Source organism: Erpetoichthys calabaricus, chromosome 15, assembly GCF_900747795.2.
Source record: "Erpetoichthys calabaricus chromosome 15, fErpCal1.3, whole genome shotgun sequence".
In the NCBI taxonomy this organism is placed as follows: Eukaryota; Metazoa; Chordata; class Cladistia; order Polypteriformes; family Polypteridae; genus Erpetoichthys; species Erpetoichthys calabaricus.
In genome coordinates this window covers 71,506,278-71,532,754 of record NC_041408.2, presented here as the reverse complement: position 1 = coordinate 71,532,754, position 26,477 = coordinate 71,506,278, and the positions used below count along the sequence as shown (strand labels likewise).

General features: G+C 35.0%; 1 protein-coding gene across 3 annotated transcripts in view; it reads left to right on the top strand.

Annotated features, from left to right (window-relative positions):
* Positions 1-26,477, top strand: part of mtr (5-methyltetrahydrofolate-homocysteine methyltransferase) — a 72,887-nt gene that overhangs the window by 29,539 nt on the left and 16,871 nt on the right. For all 3 annotated transcript variants that reach the window (XM_028820212.2, XM_051919601.1, XM_051919602.1), the window contains 13 exons: positions 1,483-1,623; positions 1,935-2,120; positions 7,761-7,940; positions 8,488-8,604; positions 9,918-10,058; positions 12,646-12,735; positions 13,755-13,907; positions 17,109-17,216; positions 21,899-21,999; positions 22,496-22,563; positions 25,465-25,585; positions 25,850-25,931; positions 26,140-26,238. In XM_028820212.2, coding sequence (XP_028676045.2) covers positions 1,483-1,623; positions 1,935-2,120; positions 7,761-7,940; positions 8,488-8,604; positions 9,918-10,058; positions 12,646-12,735; positions 13,755-13,907; positions 17,109-17,216; positions 21,899-21,999; positions 22,496-22,563; positions 25,465-25,585; positions 25,850-25,931; positions 26,140-26,238 — 1,587 coding nt within the window. The remainder of the gene's footprint in view (positions 1-1,482; positions 1,624-1,934; positions 2,121-7,760; positions 7,941-8,487; positions 8,605-9,917; positions 10,059-12,645; positions 12,736-13,754; positions 13,908-17,108; positions 17,217-21,898; positions 22,000-22,495; positions 22,564-25,464; positions 25,586-25,849; positions 25,932-26,139; positions 26,239-26,477) is intronic.

Genomic DNA, 26,477 nt, shown 5'->3' with positions numbered 1-26,477 from the left:
ACAGTTTTATTTATTCATGATTTTAAGTGACAGAATAATTTCTGTGATTCCACTTAACATGGGTTATGTATTAAAAAGCAAGAAGTACATACATTTAGGACTATATACATGTATCATGTGGCTTAAAACATCATCAGAATTGCTATGAATGGTGGTACTAACAGTCAGCATGGCTATTTTGGTGCCGTATTTTTGGACAATAAATAATTTCCAGGCCATTCTTCTAGATTCACATTATGTTTTTAGCTATCAGTTTAAGGAGTAAAGCATTTTGTTCACCTACTCTAAATAATCATGTTTAAAAAATCAAACACAATTCTTTTAGGATATTGCCATTTTACATTTTTTGCTCATCATGTGTACGTGGTTTAATACCTCTAATTACTGAAAAAGCTAGCTAGGTAGATAACTTTCAGTTGATTTTTAGTTAGTGTTCTTTTGAATAAATTCATTTGTTTTTGAAGCACATAACATTACTAAAGTATAATGATATAAAGAATATTGATAAATCACTTCACTCACTGTTGGTTTCCCCCACAAATATAGCAAAAAAAAATGTGACAATGTTAAAAAAGCCGTTGTTTCAACACCCTAAAATGTTGACAGGCACCAGAGAAAAGGAGGTGCAAGAGCCAGGAGATGAGAGCAAAAGACGAGGTCACAATCGGCAGGTATCAAAAACAAGAAGTACAAAATTTATCTAGCAAACAGAGCCCGAGACATTACATTCCAAACTTTCAGCAGACTTCAGAGCACTAACTTATCACACAAAGGGTTTGTTATTGGTATCCAGAGACTTGGGCAATCAGTAGCTTGCACACTGTTTTATATTGGTGGGAAGTGATGACATATTACTCTGTTGAAAAAATATTTAAATGTACACAATAACTAAATAACTATGAATTTGAAAGTTCAAAAAATGAAAATTCACAACAGCTTTGTACTGTTACTAGATTTAATTACCTGAAAATTAAAATGAACTCATTATAACTCCTCACTAAATAAATAAGATACTGGTTCATATTGGGGGTGGTAAGAATTTCAACTAGTTTGAATTTTCTTGCATTATACAGTACTGTATGTAGTGTAGAATTCCTTGCTTGTGTTTAAAATGAAGGGTCCAATTGTTAAGTGTTTTATGGTATCATAAAATTTCGGTCTTGAGCTGGGAAACGCCCTGGTCCAGAGTTTATATAAAGCATGTTTCACTGATGGATTGGTTAATTGGGGTTCATTTACAGACCCTAGTAGTTACCTTACATGCTGCTGTGTAATTTAACCTGTTGGCTTTCTTTTGTATTGCGCTTTATCTCAAAAATAAAGCCATTCAATTTGGACTCGCTTCCTGGATGGCAGCTTTTCTTGTGTACTTGTGAGTACTACACAAATTCTTCTTTTTAAGCCACAGAAAAAAAAAAAACAGTATATCATTCATAATTTTTTTAAATTTCTTTTTTGTTAATTGGTTATTATATTTTGTAGGAAGCACTCAGCATAGCAAAAACGCAAGTAGATATGGGTGCACAGATTCTGGATGTTAACATGGATGAAGGCATGTTGGATGGAAACACTGCTATGACACGTTTCTGTAGGCTAGTTGCCTCAGAGCCAGATATCGCCAAGGTAATTTATAAAATGCCTCCTTTATGAAAGTTGATTTTAACTACTACTATATTAAAGCCTACTTTTCACTCAATAGATTGTCACTGCTTGAAATATAATTGATGTTGCAATAAACATTACAAAGATTATTATTGTACCTTAGGAACATGTAGAAAATTACAGTAAACCTTTACTCTTTTTTTAAATCTCATTTTTACTGAAGGCTTATTTAATTTTTTTTTTTTTGTGGTATCTGGATAAAGTATTGGGACAACCTCAATATTAAGTAACTATCTGAACTTGATGAACTGAATGCTTCTGCTCTTGTGTAGGTACCTCTATGCATCGACTCCTCTAATTTTGCTGTGATTGAGGCAGGGCTGAAGTGCTGCCAGGGCAAGTGCATTGTCAATAGCATCAGCCTAAAGGAGGGGGAGGATGAATTTCTGGAAAGGGCACGAATCATCCGTCGCTTTGGAGCAGCAGTTGTTGTCATGGCTTTTGATGAATATGGACAGGTAACAGACTCGGTGATTATGCTTGTTTTTGATCAAGCACAATTAGGCTGTGGCAGTAGATAACAACGGCAACCACAATATGTACAGTCTTCAAAAAAAAAAGTGAGGTTTTAAAATATTTTTTTCTTTTTAAGTACTGAGCAAAACATCAAAAAGTAAAGACTGGATTCACCTGACTTTTGTGTGAACTGCTGTTGCTGACATTCATTCAGACCTCAATTTTCATTTTTTTTCAGAAAGATGTCCAAAACAATGCAGCTCTTTTCTTTTTTATTTATGTCTTTTTAATTAGCTATGCCATCCATGTTACGTTCTAATTGCTCTTTGTAATTCATCAACTTAATCTGTCGATTCATCAATTGTCAGCAGGTTACAGGACAGCAATGATCTATTTGCTTGTCCTAGTTTCACAAAAGAGCTGCCTCTACTCCTAACATGATTCTCTGTAAAGCTAACAGCCATATGTGATGAAAACTATGCTCATTATTACTGCAATGATGCAATCTAAATGGTGACAGAATTGTATGTAATTGCCATTTTAGGTCTTCATTAAGAAAGGAAGAACCCTATTTTGCAATTTTTTTAAATTATTCTTGTACTTGGAGTATTTTGCCCAGATGCCCTCCAGCTATTAATTTAAAACATAAATCAAAATTAAAATCAAGATATTGTTTAATGTTATAGCACTGAGTACAGGTTCAGACCACTATAAGATATTTATAGCTAAAATACAAATTGCAAATTTTATAAATTACATAATGCACACACACAGATACAGATTACATGAATCATGCAGTAAAACAGAGCCATCGATTAACATAAACAGATCCTAACAATAAAAGTACATTAATGCTATAATTAAGATATACAGTGCATCCAGAAAGTATTCACAGTGCATCACTTTTTCCACCTTTTGTTATGTTACAGCCTTATTCCAAAATGGATTAAATTCATTTTTTCCTCAGAATTCTGCACACAACACCCCATAATGACAACGTGAAAAAAGTTTACTTGAGGTTTTTGCAAATTTATTAAAAATAAAAAAACTGAGAAATCACATGTACATAAGTATTCACAGTCTTTGCTCAATACTTTGTCGATGCACCTTTGGCAGGAATTACAGCCTCAAGTCTTGTTGAATATGATGCCACAAGCTTGGTACACCTTTCCTTGGCCAGTTTCACCCATTCCTCTTTGCAGCACCTCTCAAGCTCCATCAGGTTGGATGGGAAGCATCGGTGCACAGCCATTTTAAGATCTCTCCAGAGATGTTCAATCGGATTCAAGTCTGGGCTCTGGCTGGGCCACTCAAGGACATTCACAGAATTGTCCTGAAGTCACTCCTTTGATATCTTGGCTGTGTGCTTAGGGTCGTTGTTCTGCTGAAAGATGAACTGTCGCCCCAGTCTGAGGTCAAGAGTGCTCTGGAGCAGGTTTTTATCCAGGATGTCTCTGTACATTGCTGCAGTCATCTTTCCCTTTATCCTGACTAGTCTCCCAGTTCCTGCTGCTGAAGAACATTCCCACAGCATGATACTGCCACCACCATGCTTCACTGTAGGGATGGTGCCGGGTTTCCTCCAAATGTGACGCCTGGCATTCACACCAAAGAGTTCAATCTTTGTCTCATCAGACCAGAGAATTTTCTTTCTCATGGTCTGAGAGTCCTTCAGGTGCCTTTTGGCAAACTCCAGGCGGGCTGCCATGTGCCTTTTACTAAGGAGTGGCTTCCTTCTGGCCACTCTACCATACAGGCCTGATTGGTGGATTGCTGCAGAGATGGTTGTCCTTCTGGAAGCTTCTCTTCTCTGCACAGAGGACCTCTGGAGCTCTGACAGAGTGACCATCGGGTTCTTGGTCACCTCCCTGACTAAGGCCCTTCTCCCCCCGATCGCTCAGTTTAGATGGCTGGCCAGCTCTAGGAAGAGTCCTGGTGGTTTCGAACTTCTTCCACTTACGGATGATGGAGGCCACTGTGCTCACTGGGACCTTCAAAGCAGCAAAAATTTTTCTGTAACTTTCCCCAGATATGTGCCTCGAGACAATCCTGTCTTGGAGGTCTACAGACAATTCCTTTGACTTCATGCTTGGTTTGTGCTCTGACATGAACTGTCAACTGGGGGACCTTATATAGACAGGTGTGTGCCTTTCCAAATCATGTCCAGTTAACTGAATTTACCACAGGTGGACTCCAATTAAGCTGCAGAAACATCTCAAGGATGATCAATGGGAAACAGGATGCACCTGAGCTCAATTTCGAGCTTCACAGCAAAGGCTGTGAATACTTATGTACATGTGCTTTCTCAATTTTTTTATTTTTAATAAATTTGCAAAAACCTCAAGTAAACGTTTTTCATGTTGTCATTATGGGGTGTTGTGTGTAGAATTCTGAGGAAAAAAAATGAATTTAATCCATTTTAGAATAAGGCTGTAACATAACAAAATGTGGAAAAAGTGATGCGCTGTGAATACTTTCCGGATGCACTGTAGCCTTTTGACAAGGGAGGAGAGTAATACAAAAACTCCAGCTTTGATGTAGAAAAATAAACCTCTGGAGGTGTGTGGTTGATTATAATAGAGAGTCTGCCTCAACTAAAGGAACAGTATTGAATATACTAAGCCAGATTTTAGTTAGGAGACGGAATTCAGATTAATATTTTTACTTAGCGTTAGCCAAAGTAGCTTAATTTCCAAGTAAGCAATTATTTAGCAAACAGAATTTCAAGTGTAACCAGGTTAGATTTTAAGAGATAGAGGAAAAAAAACACAGGGCAGAATGTATTTTGTCAATAAAATTAACCTCATAACTAAAAATAAGTGTGGTTGTGAGTAGTAACCGTAAACAGAGCAGGGGCATAAAGCCTAGCCTAATACCTGACAGTGCTCCCACATTGGTCCATCCTCAGGCTGTGTCAGGTAGGTTCAGGGACAGGATTGGAGGAAAAAGGGAGGACAGGAGATACACAGAAGTAGGGATAGGAGATACCACTGTTTTTGAAATCGATACCGATACAAGTATTTTATGTGTCAGACTACCGATACTGACACGGAGTATTATTTAAAAAGCATAGGAATTTGTTTTCAAATGATGATAGTGTTTAGAATGGCTAATATTAACGGGCCAGTCTGTATTTAATTTAACTAATATCACAACACAGTATAAAGGTCACCATAACTAATTTATTACAAAATAGATATTAATAGAATGAACATGGCATGTCATTTTCTAACCTGCTTAGTCCAGACCAGGGCTGTGGGAGTGTGCCGGAGCCAATCCCAGCTGCCATAGGGTACAAGGCAGAAGCAAACCCTAGACAGGGCACCCATTCATCACAAGGCAAACATACCAAAGACATACTATGGCCAAGTTAGCCTTGCTGATTCACCTAACCTGCATATCTTTGGATTGTGGGAGGAAACTTACACAGCCTCAGGGACAACATGCAAACTCCACACAGGAAGGGTTCCGGGTGAACATACAAATGCAATAAAGATAATATTAACTTTTATGTTTTCATAAAGATTTGGTTATTTTTTTAATACATGTAAAACAGGCAATTACTTCACAAATGTACTTAAACTTATCCCCTTAGAACACTAACATTTACAAAAAAATAATATCTCCACATTTGTATTTTCTATTATATTCTGCTCTTCTGTTTTATTGAGAAAGATTTTATCGTATTAGCTTCACATTTAATTAAGTTTCAAATTTGTATTTAAAAAAATAATGCTGACATTTTTACACTTAATCCTATTTTGCCTAAGCGGGTGCAAGGCAGGAACAATCCCTGGACAGGGCGAGAGCCCATCACACAGTGAACAGCAGCAACAACAACATTTATTTATTTAGCACATATTCATACAAATGATATAGCTTAAAGTGCTTTACAGGATGAAGAACAAACACAAAATATAAAAAATAAAATTAGGCAATACTAACTAACATAGAATAAAAGTAAGGTCTGATGGCCAGGGAGGACAGAAGAAACAAAAAAAAAAACTCCAGACGACTGGAGAAAAAAAACAAAAACAAAATCTCCAGCCCCCTCTAGGCATTCTACCTAACACAGATGATCTCAATCAGTCCTTATGGTTTTCAGGCTTCACATGGAAGAACTTGATCATTATGGTCATGTGGACCTCTGGCCTTTTATCCATCATTGTAGGAATAGCATTGTGCTTTGATGGGGTGGTGGTGGCACAGATCACTACAACAGAAAACCGGAAAAAGAAGAGCAGAGAAAGTAGGGGTTAGTACAGATTTCTGAGCCACCATGAATGATAATGATAATTAAATGCATATACAGAATATCAGGATTAAACTATAATGAAGCTATGAGAACACACACACTCTCACACACACACACACACACCAGGGGCCAATTCATCCGTCCACCTAACCTGTGTGTCTTTGAACTGTGGGAGGAAATAGGAATACAGTACAATTTTAACAATACAGAATTAAGCAAAAACATTGAATGTAGCATTTCGTTAGTCGGTTAATGGCTTTCAGCACAATGGGCATGATGGAGATGAAGCTTGGCTGAGATATTCCTGACTTGTCGGCCAGTTCCCTGAGATGTGACAACAGGTAGTCTTTATATACTAACAAAAACAAAATTAAGTCCTTCAGTACAAATACATACCTAGCATTAGCCCTCTTAAAAAGGTAGCAAAATAGAGTGTGTATATCATATTTAATCTCTTGTGGGATTTAATATGTTTGCCATGTCAACACACATTATAATAATAGCTTGGTAGTAGTGCCAAAATATACCAATAATGTGGATGTGCCATCAATTGTCAGGGAGTAGAATTTAGCCTCCTTGTCGAAAACCTTGGGGCCTGGGATGCATTTTACTTTATATGCTGGATTTACATAATTCTAATATTCCATATTTTGTAGTTTCCATTTATGAGCAGCTTCTTATTGTCAGCTGCACCACATGTGCTTTTGAGTCCTGACTACTGTTACTGAGTCATAATTAGTGAATTGGGTGCAGAAGAATTCAGTCTTAGTATCTTTGAGTCTCCCTGTCCATCTCACTGTTACTCAGTCAAATTTTGGATGCAAGTTTTTTGATCTGGAGAGACTAAAGCCTAATAAGAAATGACAGAATTATCTAAACAGACTAATTTAGTCCAATTTTTGTTTGTCTAGTGGCAATCTGGCTCCTGATGTGGTCCTGCATCTCATGCATTTTTCACACCAACTCTCCAATAATTGTGCATTTTCTCAAGTATCACTACTTGTGTTGTCTGCAGTAAGACTAAAATGTATGTATTGCAGAAAAAGCACTATATAAACATGCTCTGGATAAGTTGAGAACAGGCAGAACATCCCAGGGACATTCAAAGATACCAGTCTTGACGTGGAGTACCACGAATAGCTGCAAGATGCTCGCTTTTAGTTTTTCGCCCCCAGTTGACCAACTGCACTTTCTGGGTTTCTGGCCTTATCTAATTAGGCTGTCTTTTTTTTCTCTATTAGTTTTATCAGTCAGTTGGTTTTCTGCATCTGCTGAGTTATCTGTGAATCTGATTTATTCTTGCTAAATGCTTGGAAAGTAGCTGAAAATGAAATATTTAATTTTGGTGTAGAATATTTGGCAATTCTATTTTTTTTTCTAATTATAGGCCACTGAAACAGAACATAAGATACAGGTTTGTGAAAGGGCTTACCATCTTCTAGTTGACAAAGTGGGATTTAACCCAAATGATATCATATTTGACCCAAACATCCTGACCATTGGAACAGGAATGGAAGAGCACAATACTTATGCCATTAACTTCATGAATGCTACTAAAGTTATAAAGGTAGGTTGTGTTTTTTTTTTTTCAGATTGTAACTGATCTGTCATGTTCATCTCTACCTATTTGAAGTTTATTTTCTTTTCTTAGATAGTTAGTAAAGGGCTGTGTCAGCATGCTTCTGTAAAGAAAAATCAAACCTTAATTTGATTTCTTAGGCAAATACATGTCCAGAGGATTACCTAAACATGAAAACAATATTTGATATGGAACTGTAAACTGGGAGATAAAATACAGATAATAACTTTTTCTATGTATGCACATTGATTAGTTGGCCATTTACATTTTGAGATTGCACACATATTGTAACACAACATATCCATGTTAAGTTGGGGTAAAAACAAAAATGTTTTGGCGAGATCTTCCATTCTCAAAGAAGTCAAGCAGTCCTCTTCACTTAATGTCATATTATGTCAATGTTAGTCTCATTTTGTCGCAGTACAGGATTTCATGTTGAATAACTGTATGATGTGTGACAGTTGTGATAAATTAATGAACATACACTTCAAAATACTCAAAACATTTTCCTTTTTGTTTTAATAAATGATGATAGGAAACACTGCCAGGAGCGAGAGTAAGTGGGGGGCTTTCCAATCTCTCTTTTTCCTTCCGAGGAATGGAAAGCATTCGAGAAGCCATGCATGGAGTCTTCTTATATCATGCTATTAAGGTGAGCAGTTCAAGAGAAAAATCATTACATGCTATAGACACTTTAATGTAATTTGGCAAAGACACTAATGAAGTTCTTACAACCTGCTAATCTCAGTTTTTTTCATGAAGCAATCACTTTTTTTATAGTCAATTAAGCATTCAAAGGTTCATTTCTTTGTAGACATGTCTCGGGTTAATACTGTATGTATACATTTTAGATGTTTCATCAAAAAATGATCTGTAGCTTGATTGCCTTTCTTGACTTGTACTTAAAGACAGGTGTTTTGTACATCTGTATTATACTTTTCAATAGTACTAGGTTGTTATACCGTGTTAGCCATTATGAATGTGGTGAAAAGTCAAGCAAAATGACACCTTTTATTGGGTAACTAAAAAGATTACAATATGCAAGCTTTCGAGGCAACTCAGGCCCCTTCTTCAGGCAAGATGTATTAGTTACATTAGTTAGATGTATTAGTTAGCCAATAAAGGGTGTCATTTTGCTTGACCTTTCACTTTTCAATAGTAAATTGTCCTAGTTCCATAACTTTGTTTTTAGGTGTTTTGTTACTCAGGTAACAAAAATTATTTTAAGTTAAAAGACTACTTTAAAGGCAGTTTTAGAATGGACTGAAACTGAGCATTTTCTCAAATTGAACAATAGAGATGATGATCTGAATTGGTCATCAGATGTCGACTTGGAAAGAGAAACTGTTGCATAATATGGGTGATGTGCCCAGTGAATTTGGTCATGTCAAGAATCACCTTAGTGTGACATTAGCTACATGACAAAAAGGTAAAATAATTGCAATCAAGTGCAAGAACAAACAAGCCCCATAAGCACTATTCACAATGTGGCAACTGTCAATATTTGTGTCAGGGAAAATGTGGAAGTCACTGAGCCTTGCACTGTGTTAGACGACAATAACACAATAGTGGCATTGATCATGCAGGCCTGGCACAATCATGTATAAGCCACAGAAAAAATGCAAAAAAAAGTACGCAAAAAATGTGCTTCTACTATCCTGAATTCAACGTCGGACTTTGCGTTGGCAATTGTCTCAATTTACACAAAGAACTTGTATTGAATCTGCCTCAGTACAGCCGTGGACAGTAAAGATACCTTTTTTGCTGTATTTACGTTGATAATTTGGTATTTACACGTTTCTGTTGCACATAATAACATTTTTTCTTGTTGAAAAAAATGCATTTTTAAATAATATTTCCTGGGGTAAACATGGCTTTAAAGATGTTAATTCCAAACAGAATTGTATATGCTCTGGTCTTTTGAATTTGTGAGATAAACAAGTAACTTTGTATTTCCTTACTAAGGAAGGAATGGACATGGGTATAGTGAATGCTGGTAACCTGCCAGTTTATGATGACATTGACAAGGAACTTCTGGAATTGTGTGAAAACCTGATCTGGAACAGAGATCCAGAAGCCACAGAGAAACTACTCCAATATGCACAGGTAAATCTTTCAGACAGAACAGATGCTGTTTCAAAAAATACTGGCCTTGGTGAGCGTAATTCATTCCATCATTTGTGGTATAATTCAGCTGCTATTACAAAAGTGCTTAAGATATTCTTGTCACAGATATCCCAGCCTAATTAATGAGCTTAGGGATTTTACTGTGACAGTGTTCAATATGGCCGTTTTTACTGACTAAACTCATTTGCAAAATGGCCCAGAAGTTAACATCATGTAAATCTACTAGAATATGAGATGTTGAGATTAATTAGAGAAAAATATTTAATTTAATTCAGCCATAGAGTGGAAAAAGAAAAGCATATACTGTAAATGTTCACAGTTTGGTATCTAGATTGCAAACTTTCATAGAGCTTCACACTAGACTTCCTTTTTGTTTAGTTTTGCTTTTATGTAGTGTAATTGGCAAGAATTGTTAATAATTTTGTTTTTTTCCTTCTATGTTTCCATTTATATAAAAACATAATAAAGATTTTGATGAGGATATACATTTCAGTCCAGCATATCTTGGCATATTTCATACATGTGAATTTTCCAAAAAATCATGTTTTACTGTCAAGTACACCTCATGATTGCTTTGCGTATCAGCCAAAAACATTTCAACATAATTAACCCTTCTGACCACAAGGGTGCACCAGAGAGAGCCAACCCTCAGACACAGTAATACAGAACACGTTATAGGAATGAAATGAAAGATTTTATTTACACAAGGCACTTTTTCAAAATCACCTCTTCACAGACCAGTTGCACAAGCACAATGAATTCACACAATAAAGCAATAAATCTTCCTTCTTCCATCCTCCTCTGAATGTTGCTTGCTCCTTCCCGACTCTGACTCAGTTCAAGTCAATTCAATTCCAGCGGGCTTCCTTTTAAACCAGACTTGAGAACCACTTCTGGTCTCTCGTCCAGAGCATTTCCGGGTTGTGTGGAAACCTGGGCAGTCCTCCACTGGCAGCTCCCTCTGGTGGTCTCCAAAGACCCTGACAGGGCAGCATTTCCAGAGTTCAACTCCCACGCCACACTGCAGGTGTCCTGATCAGGTTTAGCTCAAAGGAACACTGCCACCTGTTGTGTGAAGGAAAGATCTGTTTCCCAGTGAGCCTGATCGCCTGCTTCTTCCATTTTGGCCTTCTGGCTGGGAATTAATCCTTCCATATCCCAGCCAGGATTCCTGTCCTTCCTCTCTGGCACTTACACCCTTCTCCAGGTTCTATTTTTTGCTTTTATTAATTTATATAATTTATGTATTTATTAAACCTGTATATGTGTATTTGTTTGTGGTCAAGCATTTAAGCAGTATACAGAATAAATTACATTGCAAAACAAAATACAATGTTAAATGTTGACTAAAAAATGTTGACAATAGACTGCAATATAGAAAATTAAAGAGTCTACATTATGTTTCAGTAAGCTAGTTAATAATTTAATTAAAACTACTTTAAATGGAGATTGAAGGTTGCTTTAAAATAAGGTGTTAAACAGAACAACCGTTCCACAAAAAACACATTTTCCATTTTATTTATTTTCTCGGGCCTAATTTTCATTTACATGTTCTGTTTTTTTCCTCAAATGTAGCATAGCATTGTTCTCTATTTAGCCTACTGGTGTTTTAATTAAAGTGACTTAGGCAGTGTATAAACACAGAATTTCCTAACCTCACAGCCATCCAATTTATAAAATAATTTAACATTCTCAAACCTGCTTAATCCAATTTAATACGAAAGTTAGAATCACAAAACAATAGATTATTTACCATTTTAAAGGCAACACACTCTGATTTCTACTGTCTCCTGCCTTTTTCCCAGTTCTGCCTAAATATACTTGTTTCCATCCAGGGACCTTTTGAGAAATGGGTTACTGTGAGGAAAGGGAATAACTGGTGGAAAAGGTTTGAACAAAAGGTGACAAATGAGTGGATGAAGAGCTGCATTATGACTGGGGTGGTTAAGGCCCTTTAAGGAAATTGAAAATGATTATGTAAATGCAAGTGATGGTGGAGGAACTAGAAAGGTTTGGTTTTGTTCATTGGATTAAAAATAATGCATAATTACAGTTTAAACTATAGTTAAAATTGTTCATTAACCACAACTTAAAATCTTTTTCAAACGCCATATTGTTTTGCAATAACTCATGGTGTGGATGTTGAATTAAGCAAAAATTGTGTCTTGGAAAAGACATAACATTTGCACCCTGTGAAATATATGGCTATATGTAAATACATGAAGGAGAAAATATTTAATTGAAAAAAAGTTAATAATAACAAACCATTTCGTAATTCACTTAAAATCACAATGAACCACACATACTACTTTATGCATATATATTCTGTGACATGACCTCAGAAGAGCTGTTTGCGTAGAGAATCCCAGAAATATCTGTGAACTGAAACAGTTTTGTAATGGGAAATTGTCATTTAACTATTATACAATCTTTTAAACCCATGGAATTTGTATTCTAGGTGCTATTTAATGAAGTCTAACTTATATTTTGGTGGCATGGCAATTTGTGTTAGAATTTTGACAATTGCAGTGTCTATCTATTTTTGATCTTAAATAATATTTTTCAGAACAATGCAAAAGGTGGTAAGAGGGTGATTCAAACAGATGAATGGAGACATGGTACGGTAGAAGAAAGACTAGAATATGCTCTGATTAAGGTAGGATTAACCTCATAACAAATATGTTTTGCTTTATATGGCTGTTGAACCATGAATAACTTAACTTCAAAAAAAACTATGGATCTTTTGTTTTAGTTTGAAAATCTTTTTTGTATCAGAGGTAGTGATACCAATGTTTGAAGAATAAGAAAACTGGCTGAGATATTATTAAACAATTTGGGAAAGCTTTTGTTCAGCCATTTTTTAATTTTCCAGCATGATTAATCCAGTATATAGGTCATCTGGAGTGAGACTATCTTGCCAACATTTGGTAGAAGGCAGAAACAAGTCCTAGACAATGCTGTAGTCAATCACAGGAAACATGTATACACTCATCTTTAGTCACACATACAGAGATGATTTAGAGCCTGACAACTTTGTGATATGGGTAGAATACCAGTGCTTCAGCTAGGATTTAAACTAAAGATACTGGAGCTGCAAGCTACTAGCGCTAAAGTTGATGGATTTGGTATTCCTCAGGACAACATCTATATTCATTTTATAGTGAGCACTTTATGCTTTTACACCATTTATGCTAAAGACATTTATATCAAAATAAGGCTGTCACATTTATTTACAACAAAAGAGATTGTAGCAGACATATACAAAACTAAATGCAAACAACGCAGTTTCTTTGCCTTGTTGTTTTGGTATTTCTAATGCCAACTAAGAGAAAGGACAATTCTTATCTTGTTCCTACATCTGTTAGTGTGAATAATGTAATATACAATGGGACTTTCTTGTTAAAGGTTTTTATAGCAATAAAGCATTTACATAGGTATAATTCCTGTATTACTGCATTTTAAATTAGCTTTTTTATATGTGACTTAACACAGAAGGCTGCCTTGAGTCAAATGTGGAGTATTTTAAAGCACAATGCTTACAGCTTTCAGTATTACAAAGACCCATTGTAAAATAGCACACGTTACTAAAGCAGAATAAATAGGTTATTCTTTCATCCTAATTCTGTCACTTGAGCACCGTCATCCTAGTTATCAACTTGTACTTTTTATTTTCAGGGCATTGAAAAGTATGTGGTAGAGGATACAGAGGAGGCACGGTCTAATCAGAAAAAGTATTCAAGACCACTTCATATTATTGAAGGACCCCTGATGAATGGCATGAAAGTTGTTGGAGACCTTTTTGGAACTGGCAAAATGTTTCTGCCACAGGTATTTTTCAACAATGTAAACATTCAAGATTAAACAAATGAAAGTTGAGGATTAGACATAATGATGCTTTGCAGAAAAAATATGAACTTTGTTCTTTTTAAGTGATGGATACCCCTTTTGAAATATTGCAGTAGATCAGATACTTCAACCTACAATTTGACCTTTGGACAGAGTTAAATTTCTTGAAATAGGTTAGGAAAAGTTTGCATGTAAGTTTGATTCCTACACAGAACTTTTTTACCTTATGATTCCTTTAAACTAAATAGTAATTTGTTGTGACATCAGTGTAGGTATAATGCAGTTGTATGTAGACCCATCACAAGGTTTAGCATAAAGGGAGACAGAAGAATAGTCTACATACACAGTTAAAACATCAGGAAACCACAAAGCTGACCATAATGAGTCTTGTGATTGCATAAAGATGTTATCATGTGATTTCAGGGTTAGCTGCTTTTAATTAATTGGATAATTAAGCAGACTGCTTACATACCCTGCACACCCTGCAAGATTCTTTTCCTGTTCCAATTTGTGTTCATTCCATACTATAGCTTTCAGACTAATATAATATTCTTTCTTTAGACAGATTGAGTGTAGTCTCAAGTACTGTTTCCAAAATCCAAATATAAGTAAGAGGTTTTTGACTCTTGTTTATATATTTTGGCATAATATTCTTAAATTGATGAAATTTCTTTTTTTTATAGATTGTGGTATGAATGCACCACCAGCAGCAGTCTGTTCCTGAGGTTGTTTTAATGTGAAAAGTATGAAAAAATAAAAAAAACAGCAAATGGAGCTTTAAAGGCTGCACAAATACAATAAGTCTTATGGAAATAATAGATATCTTGCTGAATCTTACAGATGGGATGAATATAATGTAAATTGATACATTTTTTCTTTTAAGAAGCAGCACATTTGAAAAAGATGGACACATTCTTGTAGTACAATTTGAATGCAGTTATTTCAAATGGGTGATTAGCCACATCTCAGTGTGGATATTTCTGAAACATAAACAGATTTTGATTCATTGTGCTGCACCTTTGCGAAAGCAGCTTAAATAAGACAAGCTTCATCTTTCAGCATGAAAATAACCCCAGTCTGACTGCAAATACAATGAATACCTACTTGGTGAGGATATCTGTAAATAGAACACTAACAGTATTTGCTACCTAGCTTTGTGGGACACTCTGTACAGTAAAAAGAACACGAAGCAGCCATATTTAAAAGAAGAGTTGTGATCCTACAGAACGCTTGGAAGACTTTACCACAGGACTCCTTGATCAAATTATACAGCACTGTATCAAAGTAAATGATTATCAGTCATTTTTCTTTCAGTCTGTTGACCAGTTTTGTACTTGAGAAAAACTGTATCAAAAAGGGATCATATGTACTCTGCAAATCATTTCATTTTCTTTCTCTGTCATTCCAACAAGAGTTTCATAGTCATTGTTCAGAAATTTGAAATTACACATGATTGTAGTATTTTCTTTACTGAATACAGTGTGTTAAAGTATTCTACCCTATTCTGATATTTAATAGTCACAGTGTGACACCTCAGTACATTAGGTTAGGACATTTTATTTTAGTTTTACAGTCTTCTTCACAGAAACCTTAACAAAAAGAAAGAAAACAGTAAACAATCCTATGAAAAAACTAAATGGGTGAAATGTTGTTATTTTGTAAATATTTATTGCCCTGGGTACTTTACTGAAATCACCCTGGCAGCTATTTTATAACAGTGAATAATCATTTTGGATAAGCCTCAATGACCTTAACACGTCATGATATACCAGTTCTTGCCTTGCTTTAAAAAAATGGATCTGACTCGGTTAAGTTAGTTGGGGAAAAGAGATGGTTTTTAGGTGTTACCTCACAGTTTGAATTTAAGGTAAGAACTGTAATCAGGTCATGCAAGAATGTTTGTTTTCTTTTTCTTAAGCTACTGTCCCATGTTTTTTGGTCTAGATGCAAACTTTTCAGGTTAGGTTTTCTGGCATCTTTACCTCATTTGTATAAATATCACTCCGGACAAGACTGACAGTACCTGATACTGACGGACATCCCCACAACATGTTTCCTCCAGCATACTTGGTGGTGTGGTGGTACTCACTGGCTGGTTTTATGTTTTTATTTGGGTCCCACATACCATATAGAATTCAGGATGAAAAGTTCCTCTTATATCCAGCCAGGCCTTTTTGTGGAATATCTCAGAAATTGTAGATTTAAGAAGTTTGTAACTCTTTCAGTATCACAATTGGTCTTGCTGTAGCTTCCCTAAAAAGTGTCCTTGTTGTCCTACAACTACATTTAGGATAGACTGATCTAAGCAGTGTGGTGGTAGTTTTTCATTTAAATTGAATGCCACTGTTTTAAAGATTTCCCACATAGTTGGAACAGTAAACAAATTGTATTTATTTATTTTTTAGATAAGATGATATAGCTAGTTTTTTTGGATTACCAAGAGACTAAATCTTTATAATTTTGAAATATACTGTACATCAATTTTTTTTTTTTAAACATATTTTTGGTACAAAATCTTTGGGCATCTTCCTTAGTAACATACATATCAGTGATTCAGGCATATTCCTTACTTATTTGTTGATCATTTACACGTAAATATTATTTCTAGCACATAGTACCACACCTTTCCTCTTCCTTCACTCTCATTACCATCATATTCTTCTTTAGCTGCAGATACCATATTCTTTTACATATTTTTAAGCAAAGCAATTTAATTATCGTAAACTCGAAATAATACTGTTGCTTTCTAGTTCATGTATTTCTTTCCTTAATTTACTTGCATTTATGAACAGACAGTTTAATACAGGAGTTTTGTCATTTTGGCTAAATATTCAAGTAGTTTTTTATTTGCTTTGTACAATAACTAATATGTAATATTAGGCCCAAGCAGAGTCCACAGAAGACCTGTAACTAGATGATAACAAAAAAAAACACCACACCATTATGTAGGCTTATGTCACAGTCCTAACAGGACACTTGGCAGTGGTGGTCTGATTTACACCATCACTTCTCTCAGAGGCCCATAGCCTGTAGTCTGCATGGATAAACACAACGTTTTACAAACCTGTATTTTAACTTTCATACTAATTAAATAAAACCTGTAATTTATAGCTAATATTTTGAAATGTTGTGCATTTTTGAAACTGACAAAATCTGCTAATGTTTGCTTATACTTTTTCACAGGTAATAAAATCTGCCCGTGTCATGAAGAAAGCAGTTAGCCACCTAATACCCTTCATGGAAAAGGAGAGAGAGGCAATGATTGCTGATTTAAATTCTGTAGAAGAAATTGTAAGTTGAGGCAGTATTTATTGATAGATGATTGCAAGTTCAATTTTTTTTTTCACTTAATTGTAATGATCTACATTAGCATTACTAAAAATTATTTTTAAATGTAACACATTTGCATGAGATTACTTTGTGTGTTAGCATGGGGAGAGCAATAGGGACTATAACTGAATCATTTTTCATTTTATGAATATCTTTTTATAAACTTGTTTTGTTAAAAGATGTTAATGTTATATGTAGTGCTGGGCGGTTTGACCAAAATTCTATATCACGATGTTTTTCAAAATTATACCGGTTTCACGGTATTGGACGGTATTTTTTTCCCATGCATGAGTGGATGTTAACCACATTTTCCACTGCAATTATTGGGTAAGAATAACCTATTCCCCTGTCATGAGAATTGTACATTGTACAAAAAAACATTTTAATGTATTAATACAGGTTTGCATGGCCCCATAAAGTGATAGTTTTCAAGGGGGTGGCACTAATGAAGAGAAGGAATCACATTGCATGACAGATGCAGTCAAAATATAGAGCCTTTTATTGAACAAAGTCTGCAAACAACTTAAACTAAAATTTTGACAACATATTTTCAACCATCCAAAGAGGCATTTAGACTTAGTAAAACATCCAGAGGTTCTTGTCAAAAGTTGTATTGCACTGAACATGTCTTAGAAAAGGAATAAATAGTAAATATTTTTTGTAGACCAACTACACTTTGTTAATGTTGACAATCTCTGTCCACTGACACGTTAAAGTGACTTTTTAAACAACTTTACCATCATTAAACTACATAATATTTAAACTAATAAATAATAACAATAAATTAAATAATAGTGCAACTTCCAGTAATAATACTGTTACTTCCAAGACTTCAAAGCCCAGGTGCATTACACAGTATTCACCAAATAAAAATAAAATAAAATTAAACAAGTGCAACTTGGTGATGACATCTTTACCAACTGAACCATCATTAAGGCAAACTGCATTAATATGGACCTTGCTTCAAGCTAAGCTATATGCATAAATAATAAAACTGCAACTTGCATTTATAATGCTATTTGTGGTATAGCCCTATGGTAGCGTATTAGGGCCACGGTGAAGAAAAAAAAATACGGACACTGAAGGAAAAAAAAAACTATATGTCGAGATTAAAGTCGACATTTCCACTTTATTCTCATAGTTTATTTTGTCATTAAAGTAGAATGTCGTAAATTAAACTTCATCCTAAAATCAATGTTTAATTTACTAGATTTTCTCAAACCCCGTCATAAGTTAATGTAGCACATTAAATGCTTTGTGTTTAGTGTTCCCCTTCCCAGTTGTTAATCACTATGTGCTTCTTAACCTGACTTCCTCTGCACTAAGAGGAGGCGCAGGCAGCGATCGCTGCACAGCATACATTCACTTCATGATATTCCTGCTCTTTGAAAATGTAGAATGCTAAGATAAATTTTCATAATGAAATGCATTAAAGCAGGTATTAAACATACATGGTAGCGCTGCTCCCTCAGAGTAAGGGGTCCCCAGGTGTACGTTCAATGTAGAGAACTTTATGGCAGGTGTAACAAGGCTCCAAAAAACTGGATGTATGAATGGGTATTGCACAGATTTAACTTAAATATTGTGTAAATATTGGGTTTGTGATCTGGTTGGCAGAGACACTGAGGTCCCCCTTAAACAGTTTCCTGCTGCGCCACGTTCTGAACGTTGTTTAGGCTATTTAAACCGGTGTTGCGGCATAAGAAAAATCCATATCATAACAACAATAAAAAAATGCTTTTTGATATGAACCGGTATACCGCCCAGCACTAGTTATATGATAAATATGTATTTTTTATGTATATTACATAAATGCATATCAGTCTTTGTTAGATTCTGCTATGCTACACTATTTTAGCAACAGAATGCAGCTAGAAGATTAGAAGACCTGAACATGCCCAGATAAAATGGCGCAGATTCAGTACATGCACATGTACTTACTGTCTATAGTATGCACATGGAGGTTCAAAGCAAAAACACAATTCCAATAGTTTTCCAGGGAAATTATCAGATTTCTATTCTGGTATGACTTTGGCAATCATAGGCTGTCAATAACTATACTGGAGTCATTACTCCCATACTGAAATTAAGAAGCACACAAAAGCATTTTTATACAGTATATATGTGCTTTATATAATTATGCTTAGTGCATTTAGCTGTCCTGACAGATTTTGCTGGTAACTGGTCAGAAGAAACAAAGGTTATTATTATTATTTTGCTTTTCTGACATTTACTGCAAGGCTTCACTTTCTTATGCTGCCTGTTTGCTGTGCATCTGAGTCTCTTGCAGAGTCACTGATAAGAACAGCAATTTTAATTTTAAGTTTTTGAGGCATAAGAAATTGCCCCTACTCATCCCTGCCGCTCATTCATTTTTTGTTTCATATAAAGCTGTTACTTCATTTGTGACTCTTCATTCCCCTTGTGCCAAGTGATTGGCAAGAACAACTTCTACTGTGAAATTTGATGGCATGCCACAGAATCTCATATTGACAATGCCCAAATAATAATGTTACCAAATGTTGCTAAGTCTAGTTCAATAATAATATACTTGATCGGGTGTGTAGGAATAACATTTAACTTGAACATTTCGCTGTTTATATGAACACATGGTTAGTTACTGCTAATTTGTCATCTGCAGTGTTTGTTTTATAAAACAATGTCTTTGCCTTTTTGTTGACATACAATGTGTGAAAATATGTTATGGAAACAAGTGGTTCTTAAAATTATTCTCTCAAAGTTTCAGTGATTTGTTCCATTTAAATTAGAAATTTGGGATGCTCTGATCAGATTTTTTTAGTATTAATACCAGTCATTGATATCATATTGCTGGATTGGCAGATTCCATTTTTTTTCTTTATGTCTTCAGAAGACTTTTACACTAAACTTCTGCAAAACCAGACACATATAAGTGAAGAAGCCTTATGTTCAATATTAAATTATTAACTGTGGCATTTTTATAATTAAACTACAGACCACAGGTGTTACCTGTTCATTTTTTATTAACAAATTGAAATTCTGTAAACTTATTATTGTTCAGTGTCTATAAAAATACTAAAATTAATACAATTCTTTTAAAATACATACTTTTTATCTAATAAAATATACTGTATAGAGAAAATATTTATCCATAATACATATGGTGTTAAAGAAAAAAATGCATCTCATAGTTACAAGATGTCACATTGTCTAATGTCTTCTATAATGTACTTATCTGAAACAAAGCCAAAAAAATTTAAAAAGTAATTTTCACCATTCGTCTAACAAAAAAAATATTCTTACACTTTGATTTAATTAATTGATACTGGCAGTTAAACACTGCTTATTTGTACATATACATGCATAAGTTTTAGTTATTTTTAATCATTAATTTAAACATTAATTGTGCTACAGCTTTCTTTGCGGTTATAATATACAGTATTTTTATCATATTTATACATTTTTTTGTTCTTCTAGTAACCAAATAGCCATTCTTAATTATTGAGGTGTAATTATAATTATGGATTACCATTTAAATTATGCATTACTTGTTTCTTACCAAAACCTATACTGTATGACACAGGTCAGGTCAGGTTGGGGAGCATGCACTGGTACAGCGTGTTGCCGTACCCACCACACGACAAAACAGCTTGGAATCCTGGTTGGGAATCCCCAAGGCAGACATGCGGTCCAGTCTCACTCTCCAGAAATGACCCTCTATCTGCCACAATCAGGTGTTACGTGGGTAACCCCTTGGCCTGGTCCAGCCACTCTGGTCCTCAACAATGAGGATCCTGCTAGCTGGATCACCCTCAGAAAATCGCGTCACATGGCTGTAGTGCCGTAACTGACGCTCCCTCTTAATGCAGGTAATGTGCCTCATTCGGGACTCCATAAGCAACCACTCATTTGACACAAAGTCAAACCAGCGGTATCCAAGGATGCTCCGAAGAGACACAGTACCAAAGGAGTCCAGTCTGCGTCTCAGTTCACTGGATAGCGTCCATGTCTCACAACCATATAGCAAGACAGGAAGCACCAGGACTCTAAAGACTTTAACCTTTGTCCTTTTGCAAAGATATTGGGAGCACCATCCAGACCCCCCATGCTCTCCCAATCCGTGTACTAACTTCATAGGAACAGTCACGCATGTGACCAGGGCTGCATGTGTGCTGACAGATTTCAACATAGTGTAGTGTTAGCTCCATTGGGTACTTCTTTCAAAAGTTTTATTTTTAAGAAATTTGAACTATGGTTAGCCATAAACCTTCCACAGTCAGAAACTACCAATATTACATCACTTGTTGCAATTTGTGCAACACTTGTTTTAGAATCTGGTGTCTGTGAAAAATATTTCAGCCAAACCCAATCTATTTAGGCATGATTTCTCACTACATGATAGTGTAAAATGCTTTTAAAAACATGCATGCTATGTTCTCTTCTAATACACGTAGTTAGAATCCATTATATCTACTGTTTTTGAATTTGACCTACTGCTACAAAAATATTTAAGAAACACAAATATGGTATCTCTGTTTTGATTAAATAAACAAAATATTTTAAATTCTAAAACTTTAAAAACAGCTACCCAAATCCCTAAGCAACCCAGACAGTTACACCATGATGATATTTACTGTTTTCGTTGCATTTTTCAAACTCCACAGGATCCCTATCAAGGTACAATCGTCCTTGCTACAGTAAAAGGGGATGTACATGATATTGGCAAAAATATTGTGGCTGTAGTACTTGGCTGTAACAATTTCAGGTAACTTTCTACCACATATTATTTTGCGTTTTTGACATTTTTCATTATCTAGAGAACGTTAGTTTAATATATTCTACTTACTGTAAAAATAAGATGTTGGTGTACATAGTCAGTATAAATAAGGACTTACAAAACATGACCAGCACTTTATGATAAATTGTGGTATTAATCTTTCTAAAAAAAATGTAGAAATATTTTAAGGATTTTAGCAGTATTTTTCATTTCTATTTTACATGCTTATCTCTTGCCTAAATGTAAGTGCCATCTATAGTAATGTGTAGTACTTGAAATGTACAGGTAAGTACCAATAGTAGTAGTAATTGCAAGGCACCTATTAGAGCTATTAAAAAAGAGGTAAATCCTTAATATGATAGAAAAGTTCCATCAACTGCTTTTCTTTAATATATTTTTAAAACATTTCTGTTTTAAATCCAAATATAATGTTACTTCATTGGCATATTATTTTAAAGTATGTGACATAGTTTTCTCTTTTCAGGGTAATTGATCTAGGAGTGATGACACCTTGTGACAAGATATTAAAGACGGCAGTTGAATGTAGAGCAGGTGACTGGCAGCTCTTATTATGCTGACATAATTTACAGCTTTTTTTCTTAACATATAATGACTTGAATACCAAGACATACAGAATCTTATTTTTGATTAATGGCCCTTTGGTAGGGGGTGCTAATTGACTAGTACTGCTCTAGCATACTGTAATTCCACTTTTTACCAAACTGAAAGAAGATTTTTTTTTCTTGGCATTTACACTGGTACAGATATAAAGCCACTGGAATATAGACTCTGACTCTTTGCAGATTATCTAATGTTTCTGTTACGATAACCCTTCATAAACTGAAAATTTATAAGTCAAAACTGTCCCCCCCATAAGCCCCCCTTTCTCCCCAACCACCTCTCCAGCCTTTAATCACGCCACACAGGCTTCACATGTGTGCAGTACTGTAGTGTTCATCAGTATGTCAGTAAACATATACAGTATAAGGTGTTATTGCTGTGAGAAAATTAAGATGTATAATTAACAACATAATACAGAATAGAAAAAACAGAAAAAATGTATAAACAAAATATTTAATGTACACATGTTGTAATTGTATTATCCTGTGTGGTGTTGCAAAGGACAAAATACCAAGTGAAACAATCAGAAGTACAACAACACAGATATATCTAAGAAAGTGCAAGAGAGCAGGTTGAAGTGGTTTGGACATGTAATGAGGAGAGATAATGAATACTGTATGTGGGCAAATGAGTAGTGGTTGCAGAGGTATAGGGGAAGAGAAAGCAGGAAAGGCCAAAGCAGAGGTGGATGGTTAAAGTAAAAAAGATATGATGAAAATGGTCTGACTGGAATGGATGTGCAAGACCAAGCTGTATGGACAGGGTTGATTAGGTACATCAACTCCGCATAGAGGTAGGAAGAGATGAAAAAGAAGACTATAGCTCACTGTAATCAGTGTTTTAGTTATGGGTGGCAAAGGGCCTACTTGCTATATGAAGAAAAGAAAGGATATGTTGCAAGGAGCAACACAATGAGTGAAAATCATTTTACTACCTCACTGGTATCAAGTACAAAGCACAACCTGAAGGTTAAGAGAGAGAAGGTGAGAGTGAAGGGAAAGGAGCAAACCACATGACCACCTCACTAAATTGCTGTGCAGCTTATAGAATAACTGCAGTGTACCTTTTGTAATTTGTAATTTTTACTGCTGACCTTTGCGTAAATCCAGGATTTGTAAATCACATATAAAATAAACCAAGGTGTCCATCCATCCATCCATTTTCCAACTCGTTGAATCCGAACACAGGGTCACGGGGGTCTGCTGGAGCCAATCCCTGCCAACACAGGTCACAAGGCAGGAACCCACCCCAGTAAACCAAGGTGTGTCAGTACTATAAAGTATCTCCTTACCAGTGAAGGGACTGCATGCTACATATACTGTACATACCCAAGTAATATTTTCTGACACTTTTTTGCTCTGTTCTCCTGTTACTTTTTCTGTTATTTAATTCTTCTGACATGTATAACACCTTTAATTCTGCTTACCTCTGTATCTGATTACAGAAACAGTTACAGAGTTATATAATTAAAAACATTCTTCCACATATGTACTCAGTTATAATTAACCATACCTAAATGTAGGCAGTGCTACTCAAGCAAATGGAATTTAGACAGCAAAGCATGAATTTTATGGATTTGTCAGTTGATAATTTGCCTTTATTAAGGTAAACATCACCTCTTCCATTTCATTATTTTTTACAGAATTGTCAGTTTTTCAGTTTTCGTTCTTTTAATATTTAACTTTGGTATACAGGAGTTCATATTGTTGTGAAAATGGGATGGTAGAGATTAAAGTTGTTGTCTTTAGAGTTTAAACTAAATAATCACATCATTGATTAATTTAAATGCACATAGGGGAATGTAATTCCCTTGCTGTACTGCAGCACCATTTCCACTTATGAAATAACCATGTTGAATGAGAGCTGAGATAGTGGCAACCTACCATATTAGCAGGACTAGCAAGAGGAAACTGTAAAGGCCAGAGACCAAACAAAATCTCAGAGGGCTTGTAGAATGGCAGAGCAGGGCACGTTACCAATATGCATGGTTGACAGTAAAAGATTTAAATAGCTAATCAGTCATCTTGACCCAGGCACTGAAAACCCAGCAAGTCACAGCAAAGAGTGTCGCACTGATTATGTTAATGGTTATATCCCAATAATGTGCCACAACCATAAGTGCTGAAGACTGACAGATGAAGTCATAGATGCAAAGTTTTCTAAACAGATACACAACTTAAAGCTTTGTTGAGAAGCTAACTTCTTCTGTCTAGACAAAGAGACTTGTGAGCAAAGTGGTTGTGTATGTTCTTCATAATGCAAAGGTCATTCTACAGTACAGGCTCCAGTCAGTAACAGAGTTAACATGTAATGTAACAATAGCAGGAGGCTACCTAATCATACTAGGATCATTGGCATATTCAGAATGGCTATTCTTGCCCACTATTATAACGGATAGCAAATTGCACACTTTCGAGAGTATCGGTATGATAAAATACTTTTGAATAATGTAAAAATAAAATTTGTGGCATACTTTGTTATTTAAAACATATTCTTGCATGCATAATGTATAAATAACTCTTATATAATGTATAAATGTATAAATAAAATAAAAAAATGTATCCTGCATTGTTTTCTGTTATTAAGCAGAGTGTCTCATTTTAACAATCATATGTTACTGAAAGTGTGTTTTTTATCAATTATGGAATGTGATCAAAATGTACATCCTCAATTACAAAGCACCTGTATTATTCTAGAATGTACCTTTTTATTACCGTCTCGATGCATCACATAACAACAACACAGTACTGCAAGAGCAATACATTTATTATTCATAAAGGTGAAATGAAAAAAGTTTAAACTTGCCTTTTGTTGTTACTTTTTTACTGACAGACATTATTGGCCTCTCTGGGCTTATCACTCCATCTTTAGATGAGATGGTACATGTTGCAAAGGAAATGGAAAGACTTGGAATGAAGACTCCATTGTTGATTGGAGGAGCAACTACCTCCAAGTATGTGGCCTGTTTTTTTTTTTGTTTTTTTTTTCTATAAAAAAATAAAGTGGACTGCAAATGGCTCGATATGATTTTTCAGCTTGCATGCTTGGTTTACACAGAAATCTCAAATATTGATGTTACAATAATATTACTTACAATAATATTAATGCTAAAGAACATCCGATTTTAACTTTATTCTTATTTAATATTACATGCAAAAATGTATGTCTGTAGTTGTTGTTTTGTTATGAGAACTGTCATGAAAATTGTTTCATTCAGAACTCACACAGCAGTGAAAATAGCACCCAGATACACAGCTCCAGTTATACATGTGCTTGATGCATCTCGAAGTGTAGTGGTGGTGAGTTTACTTTCTGATCTTCATTTCCATTTTCCTTCTGTTCCATCAGTAAGCAGGCAATGCAACATTTCATAATGGACCAAAATAAGATTATGATGACTAATACTAACATAAGATTTGGAGTATTTTTAACTTTTATATAATGAAATGTGATGTTTGTGTTTTTCCCATATTCCAAACTAACTGTTTTAACATTTTCACATTAAAGTGCTCCCAGCTTCTAGATGAAAATGTTAAAGATGAATATTTCGAGGAAATAACTGAAGAATATGAAGATATTCGTCAAGAACACTATGACACACTAAAGGTATATTGCTTGAATTTTAACCAAATATTTTTCTTAACTCTTCAACACCAGTATTTCAGTAATAGTTGAAAATACGTTTTGCATAACTACGGCTTGTGGGGCCCTTTAGGTACTTTAACAGTCTTTGTGTTCAGTGATAAAGATCGATGGATGCACTTGAATTTATTAATCTCTCTACTGAACAGGGGAAAAAACTCCTAATTACAACAGCAGTGCTCTAAACATTGTTATCCTCTGAA